Source organism: Saccostrea cucullata, unplaced genomic scaffold, assembly GCF_032062105.1.
Source record: "Saccostrea cucullata isolate Sc308-1 unplaced genomic scaffold, CSIRO_AGI_Scuc_v1 ctg19194, whole genome shotgun sequence".
NCBI classification, from domain to species: Eukaryota; Metazoa; Mollusca; class Bivalvia; order Ostreida; family Ostreidae; genus Saccostrea; species Saccostrea cuccullata.
In genome coordinates, this window is record NW_026929317.1 from 23,768 (window position 1) to 32,170 (window position 8,403).

An 8,403-nucleotide genomic window follows, 5' to 3' on the forward strand; every position below is an offset into this window, starting at 1 on the left:
GTTCATTTCTTCGAAAGTCTTAGCATATACTTTTATATCGTCAAGGTAAAGTAGACATACGTCCCACTGCAAGCCTCTTAGTGTGGTCTCCATCAACCTCTCAAACATAGCAGGAGCGTTACATAACCTGAATGGCATCACGTTAAAATGATTTAGGCCATTACGAGTTACGAACGCTGGGTTGGGCTTATCCTTCGGTCTCGTTGTTCTCTGCCAATACCCAGAGTGTAGGTCGAGAGTTGAAAACCATTTGCACCCTGCAAGTTGGTCTAGGGTTTCATTGATGCGTGGTCCCATTAGATTACAGCATTCTGATAGAGTGCATAGCGTTTTTATAGTCCATACAGAACCTGGTGGAACCATCCTTCTTCTTGACTAAAACAACCCTAGAGGCCCAAGGACTGTTCGAAAGCAATATGACATTATTTTCCAACATATCGTTTACGTTTTTGTCTACTTCAGCATTCATGTGCTTAGGCAGTCTTCTTGGCACTTGTTTGATAGGTCTTTGTCACCTGTTTTAATAGTATGCTTTACAGCTAAATATGAAAGCATTCCCACATCTTTTCAGACTAATGGTAAATAAATGAAAATATTTTATCAATAAAGACTTTATAGTTTTTTGCTTGTTTCTTACTGGCTGGGTAATTTTCAGGTTGTCCTTTTGCCTTATCTTTGTGAATAGTGATTTTAATGTTCAACAATTTTCAGCAGGATTCCTGTAATAACTATCCTAATTCGCCCTCAATTACATCCTGACTTTTTATAGGCGATTGCCTCTCCAAAACAAGATGTCGTTCTCGAACAAACTGTATTGTAACATTACTTTCTGATGGATGCTTTAAACAGCCTTAATGGGACGTTTAAAATTTGTTCTGATTTTTCCAAAGTTCGTCCGAATACTTTTCCTCTGTCGGATGTAAAGTTGTTGATGGTTCAACTACCCCAGTGATAATTTTCTAAATTAAACTCTCAATTATCAGGAGCGTTACAAATTACTTTTGACTATTGTTACCACTTCTGTTTTCGATGGCAATGTCATTGTTTTTCTTTAATTTTACTTCATCCTTAAGGTATCCAAGAGTTGAATGACACCTTGCAACCCTGAATTGGTGAGGGTTTCAAAAATCGTGGTATTAGATTAAGACTTTTATTGCATAAATCTATAACACCTCTATTGGCTTTCAAGCAGTCTAAGCCTAAAACTGCATCAACAGTCATGTCGGCAACTATTACTGTTTGTAATATAATTTTCTTGCCGAATTTAAGCCTCACAATGGCTTTTCCATGTATATTAAGAGGAGTGCCTGAAGCTGATCAAATCTTTTGGCTCGTATCATTTTTTTGTACTTTATGCTTCAAGCGGATTGCATCGAAAACCTTACGTGAAATAAGTGTAACCGTAGCACCAGTATCAACTAATATCATGGCAGACACATCATTGATGGTTCCACGAATGTACATGCCTGGTTCATTAGACTTTTCTGTCTTTCTTTTTCTCTGAAACGCATACTCTCCTTCGAGAACTCTTTAATTTTCTCTTCAAGATAACTTATTTCTTTATCAACATCATCCATGGTTTAAGACCTAAACTTAATTTTCTCAAACAAAGTTCTTTCACAAATAATTGTTCTTATTATAAAAATCAAAAGTGGGTTTTAGATCAATTTATCCCACCGCTGCCACCAAAAATTTGTAATGTGTTTTGTGGGTTCGACCACGGATGAAGTTTTGATAAAGAATTTTCCTTACGTTATACGTATTTAGCTGATTGCATTAAATATAAGAACAAACAAAACACAATCAATAATAATCAACAACACAATGATTTAAACTTATCGTCTATTTATAATTTTCCTTAGTTTGTTATCTCCTAGTCCAACGACTAAGCCCCTGGTCTGACACTCTGTTTGAGCACTATAGCTCCCAGACCTGTAGTGAACACTGGGTTTTAAACGTACACCCGTCTATATAATAGTCATTTACTCTTGAATTAACCCGTAAGGATCTATGTTACTCAACTTTTCGTCTGCAGAAGTTTGAGACACCGCAAACTGAGAAAACACAAATCTTTACTAATGAGACGTCCTCTTCTTGTGACGGCATCTCCACAACTGAACACCGGGACTTGAATGAGCCAAACAAAGTTCTTATAATACTTTCCTATAGATCTGCTGAGTCAGATCTTAGATCTTCTCAATGTTTGAAACAAAAATTGACTGGACATGGGGATAACTTTTGATTGCTAAGACTATTTTTATACGTATTTAGCTGATTATATAAATATTAAGATCAAAGGAATTTCACTACAGTAAATGTTGTCCAACAACACAATTTTTAAAACTTAAAAGAACAAAAAATAAAGAAATGTTGAAATTATTACACTAGTCCAACGTTCATTATTTCCTCAAATTTTGATCCAAAATAAAAACGACATTATATGATCACCAGGTGCCGTCGCCGCTATAGTTTCATGACTGTGTAGGTTAACCATACTGTCTAAACCTTTTCTGTTTTTCAATGTCCGCTGCAGAAGTTACCTGAGTACACTCGCAAATGAGAAAACACTCTACCTTTTGACGCCTCTTCTTGTGACCTTCCCTTGAGCTGAGACCAGGACTTCAAATCTTGTTTTTATGACTTTACAATATCATGAACAGCAGCTTTCAATGCATATATTTTACAAATGGTTTGAAACTATTGGGAGAGATCCTGCTTGATTATGTTTGTTTTTTGGAGTTAATAAATCTAAAACACATGAATCAATGTCATTATTTGACGTACAAAATTTTTTTGGAACAAACAAAAACTAAGAATCGACATTAACTTTAAATCTCTTTTCTCTCTGAATCTATTTTGACATTAAAAAAACAAATTATCTTGATGCAAATTATTTCTCCGTAGCGAGTTTAAACATTTCCTAGGTGTATACCAGTTTTTCCAGGGGCAAAACTTTAGCTGAGAAGGACTTCAACCCAAAGAAACTCCCCCCCCCCCCTTTTTTTTCAATGCATCATTTTCAAGGCAATATTTGTTTCGATACTCCATGTAAAATTTACAATAAAATTTCATAGAACTCGTAATTATACATGTATACACATTTTTATTAGAATGTACTTCACTACACAGAAAGTGAATTATATTTCTCTGGAACTTGTACATTCCTTACAATCGCTGGCTGACAAATCAATATTTCTAGCGGCAATGGGTTGTTTTCGGTAATGGTGCTATTGATAAAATGTAGCGGTAATGACTGACCTGTTATGAGTTGAAATTTTTTGCAATTATGTAGCGGTAATGTTGACTTCCCACAAGATAAACTTGTTTTTCTAGCTGTTATATAAATTATTATTAAAACTTAAGTGAATTAACTATGTTGGAAAATACTTCAGAACATTGTATTGAAAGATATTTTAAATTATCTTCCAAAGACAATTGAATGCCAGTATTTCTTTTATGCCAAAAACTTTTGACTATACATGTAGGTCATATAAATTAGAACATTGCATTGAAATATTTTGATTTATCTTCTACAGGATTTGAGAAAAGCTTTATGTTTGACAGAAGATAAATCAAATACAGGTATTTTTCGAAATAATGTCATTATTTAAGATTTTTAAATTATCTTCCAGCAGAAAAATCTTCAGTATTTCTTCGCTTTTGACTATACATTGGGAGAAATATTCAATGTGTTTCGGTAATGACTACAGGATTCTGAGAAAGTTTATCAAATTAGTGACTAGTATATGATGTGTTTTATTATCAAAAGTGTACCAGTGACCACTTGTCTTAACCCCCACCCCCCACCCCTGGAGCCTATAGCTTCACCGTAAACGTAGATACTATGTAAAGGCAACCAACCTGCTAGATGGTCGGATTAATTAAGTTTCAAAATTGAATGTATTTTTGAATGATGTCAACAGGTCAAAGGAGCATAAACCCAGAACCCAGAGACTATGCATTGCACAATTCTCGTACCTTTGATGTAGGATTCATGGTTTATTGAATCATACGTACAGTTTGCTCGCTAGATGTCATATTTATTAGGGCCCCGCTTGGCGGTGATCAGTCCGTCCGTCCGTCCAGCTGTCTGTCCGTTCGTCCGTCCGAAATCTCTTGTCCGGAGCATATCTTCTCTCTCCTTGGCCCAATCTGGCTCATACTTCACCCACACAGTGCCTTTGGGTAACCGATGTGCAGTGACCTTGAACCATGTTTCTAAATCAAACGTCAAGGTCATAGCAGAATTACATGAAAAATTATCTTCTCTCTCCTTGGCCTAGTCTGGCTCATACTTCACTCACTGAGTGCCACTGGTCAATGAATATGCAGCGACCTTGGTGGAAGTTTCTAGGTCGAGGTCAGAATTAGCCTCTCTGTTTAAAATCTTTGTTTGGTGCATAAATTTCTTCCCTTAATTCCAGTCAGCCTCAAACTTTACCAACTGACTTAAGTTACAGAACATTTGTGATTTTCCTTCTATATTTTGATAGAGGATATGCAACAATTTTTATAGAGGATATGCAACATTCGTGATTTTGAGCGGATAAGGAGTAATCGTGATTTTCGTGCCATTTTTGTATTATAACAAAGATGACATAGAAGAAGTCTCAACAGATTTTATTTTAGAACGTGATCTATTAATCTTTTACTTGTATATTTTAGTGTGCCTTTTATATGTTTTAATTATGCTGGTGCTAAGTAGATGGGAAAGCATGTGTATATTTATCTCTTTATTTAAATATGCACGAATTCCACACCTGTCTACTTTACAGGATATTACATCTTACACTACATGTAATTAAAACAAATCCTTTTCAAGATCTTTAAATTTGATGATAATTTTTATGCAAAAAGCATTTTTTCCTATCACATTTTATCACAAAATTTACTGATTTGAATATCAGTGATTTCAACTCCCTACTGTAAGATGTGAATCTGCATGACCTGTCTGCATTGTACAATAGATGGGCTAGTTGTAGAATGTAGATCCTCCTCATGGTAGCACTGGTAACGGCCATTGATTGTGTAGCCCAAATTTTGCTTGTAGAAAACATAATGCTTAATCCACACTGCTTCAAAGACTGCACTATATATCAGAGAGTGTCTGCAATTTCATTCATATATCACTCAGTCATAATTCACTCATTAATCATTATTACCATTTGATCACTCAATTATAAACACATGTATTCACAACAATGGGTCTGGCTGAAAGGTCATGATTTTTTATTAATATCATGCTTTATTTCCAGTTCTCTTACATGTACCAAAATAAGAAGCTGCTTTATTATTGTGCATGTATTTTTATTTATTTTTTTTTTTATCGTTTAATATAAAATGGCTATTATAGTCATATTCTTTTAACACTATGTGATAAAATTGCATCAACACACCTTCAAAATTGCTCTAAACCTATTAATATACTGTAGAAGTACTGTTTTCCGCGTGGTATTATATTTACGCTATACATGCGGACACAAATAATCCGCGAAAATTTGTTGAAGCGTACTTAATATAAATGTAAGGCATATAGTGACAGTCTAGAAAACCCGCGTACTTTTCTACCCGCGGATTAAACGGAAATAGAGATTCCGCGGAATTATGACACCGTGGAAAAAAGTACGTCTACAATAAATTAACTCAGTTTGAATTCTAATCTCTACTGAATACTAAGTATTTAGAACTTTAAACATGTGCACTAAAAATACATTTAATATTTCAGGAATGTAACTGGCCTTGTACAACTGTCTATACCATATTTTTTAATTTCAGAAATTGTTTTCAACTGACAATTGTCACCATCATTATCATGTAGATGCCAGTTGTGTACTAGTATTTTTTTTATTAGATGTATAAGTTTTTCTTTTCTATTACAGCTTCAATCCTTAGTATAAGACCACGCCAATTTGTAATAAAGTTCGTCAATACATTACTTTTTTAACAAATTAACATTTAATATCATCGAACAGATATTTCCGCCAGCATGTCCAATGGTACAATAGAAAGTGAAGGTTTCAGTTGATGCAATTTCAGCTGCAATATATAAAGCAATTTATGCTTTCAGAATAGGTTAAAATTTTTCGTGCAGATTAAAGTTTTTGTTGCAGGTCTCATTTCCAAGTAACTAGCCCTATGTAAACCAAACTTGCATGGATGATACATCTAAGGATGAATACTACCAGGTTTGCTTTAGGTGCTGGATCTAACCTACATTTTCCAAATTTCCAAATAACTGTAAGTCCTATGTTGACCAAACTTGCATGGATGATACATATTATGATGCACAGTACTGGACTTGCTTCGGATGCTGGATCTGACCTACATTTTCAGAACTAGAGTATTAATTTAGTGGATCTTTGTCTCAGTTAAAGACACCATTTCGCCGAGATGAGCATTTCATTACCTATGTTTTCCTTTATTTTGAAAGAAATCATGGCATCTCTAGGAAAGAAAATGATAATTGACTGTCGAATCTTGATTACTGAAACAATCACAGAAATTGAAACAGAAATCAAAGCTGCCATGTATGACATCACTAAAGGTGCTAAAGATCAGGCTATTACAACACTAGAACGAGTTCGGCGTAAACTGAAAGTTCTTGAAGAGAAAACAAAATTAAACTTGAAATCATTGGATTTGGAAACAGCCAAAACAAAAGACCAAATGCATTCCTTGTCTTTAAAAGAAAAAAATTACTACTTTATTAACTGCTGGATGTACTCTGATATTTTAAAAATGTGAAAATTTTAGTAACACATATAAAGATGTAAATTTTCATTTATCTCACTTTTATGAATTTGTTTTTTTCTCCTTTTCATCATCATTCTTCCTTTAACAGAATTCAGCCCTACCATATGATGAAATAATAATAAAGACACAACATCACAGTCAGAATTTTCAGAATACCAAAGACTTGAACTACAACTGATTTTGTTACAAGAGTATGATGAAAAATTTTTCCACAGTAAAAAAATTTTCAACAAAATGAAGTTTCCAAAAAAGAACTTTATAAATTCACAATTTCTTTCTTTTAAAACTAAAGATTTTCCAGGAACAGAATGCATCTCATCCTTTAAGAAGGATGAAGAAATTACCTTCAATTCCAAGCTAAGCAGCAAAAAAATTAACAACAAAATAAAAGTTCTGCCGAAGTCATAAAGAAAAGAAAAATTCACAATTAAGATGCTACCATTTTAAAAATAAAAACAGATAAGGAAAGAAAGAAAACTGCAAGAAGAATAAGAAGTCAGAATGAAGAAGTCATTGAGTTCGAAAGGGCAAAGGATAGAGAAAGAAAAAGAGAATTAAGGAAAAGAACAAGTAGTGAAACCATTTCGCAAGATAGAGAACAAAATAAACAGGTAAAAAAGAGACGCAGAGATGCAAGACACATTGAAAGTGTGGAGAACGAGAAAATAAAAGACAAAGAAAGAAAGAAAACTGCAAGAGCTAGACATGGTGAAGAATCCATTATATCTAATCAAAAAAAGATAGGAAAAGAAAGAAGATTGCAAGAGAAGGAAGAGATAAAGAATCCATTATATCAAATAAGGAAAGAAAGAAAACTGCAAAAGCAAGAAGAGATAGGGAAACGTTTTCATCTGATAAAAAAAGAGATAAAGAAAGAAAGGAAATTGCAAGAACTGGAAGAGATGAAGAGGATCCATTATACAAAATGATCAAAAAAAAGATAAAGAAAGAAAGAAAACTGCAAGAGCAGGAAGAGATGAAGAATCCATTATATCTGATCAAAAAAGAGTTAAAGAAAGAAAGAAAACCGCAAGAACAGGAAGAGATGAAGAATCCATTATATCTGACCAAATAAAAGATAAAGAAAGAAAGAAAACTGCAAGAGAAACAAGAGGTGTGGAAACAGTTTCATCTGATAAAAGGCAAGATAAGGAAAGAAAAAGACTTTGCAGAAAGCAGAGAAAACCTGAGGACATTATACAAAATAGAGCTGCAGAAACAATCAGAAGACAACAAAAAAAAAAAAAAAAAAGAAATATTCCGAAATGGATGCATTTCTCAAATCAAAAAAGGAATTTCCAGCATATATTGTACATGGCTGCAACCGCACTTGGTTTAAAAGCACTGTTATTCAAGCTAAACAAAAAAAATTCAAGAACACAAATTCTGAAATCATAGCACAAGCATTCACTGGTTGCAAATCATTTGATGGTGAAGAATACATCTGTAAATCATGCAGCTCTATTTTAAAATCAAACAAACTTCCACCACTTGCAACTGCACATGGCTTCCAATTAGATGTCATACCAGAAATGTATCTTTTAGTGTAACAATATCTTGTGTGCCAAGTTATATTGAGAGTAAACTTAGCTACGCATTCTCTTCTAAAAATTACTTAACCTACCGCGTGGAGGCCAAAAAGGATTCAAA

The 8,403-nt window shown here is 33.8% G+C and overlaps 1 protein-coding gene across 1 annotated transcript; it reads left to right on the plus strand.

The window, feature by feature from the left end:
- Positions 1-6,435: 6,435 nt before the first annotated feature.
- On the plus strand, positions 6,436-7,682 carry LOC134280460 (nucleolar protein 58-like). The gene is made up of 2 exons (XM_062762870.1): positions 6,436-6,586; positions 7,213-7,682. Exons 1-2 carry the CDS (start codon positions 6,436-6,438, stop codon positions 7,680-7,682), a joined length of 621 nt encoding a protein of 206 aa, XP_062618854.1.
- Positions 7,683-8,403: the final 721 nt, after the last annotated feature.

Coding starts and splice junctions, on each gene's coding strand:
- LOC134280460 (XM_062762870.1), top strand. CDS start 6,436: ATGGCATCTCTAGGAAAGAAAATGATAATTGACTGTCGAATCTTGATT. Junction 6,587..7,212: donor AACACTAGAACGAGTTCGGC/GTAAACTGAAAG, acceptor AAATAAAAACAG/ATAAGGAAAGAAAGAAAACT.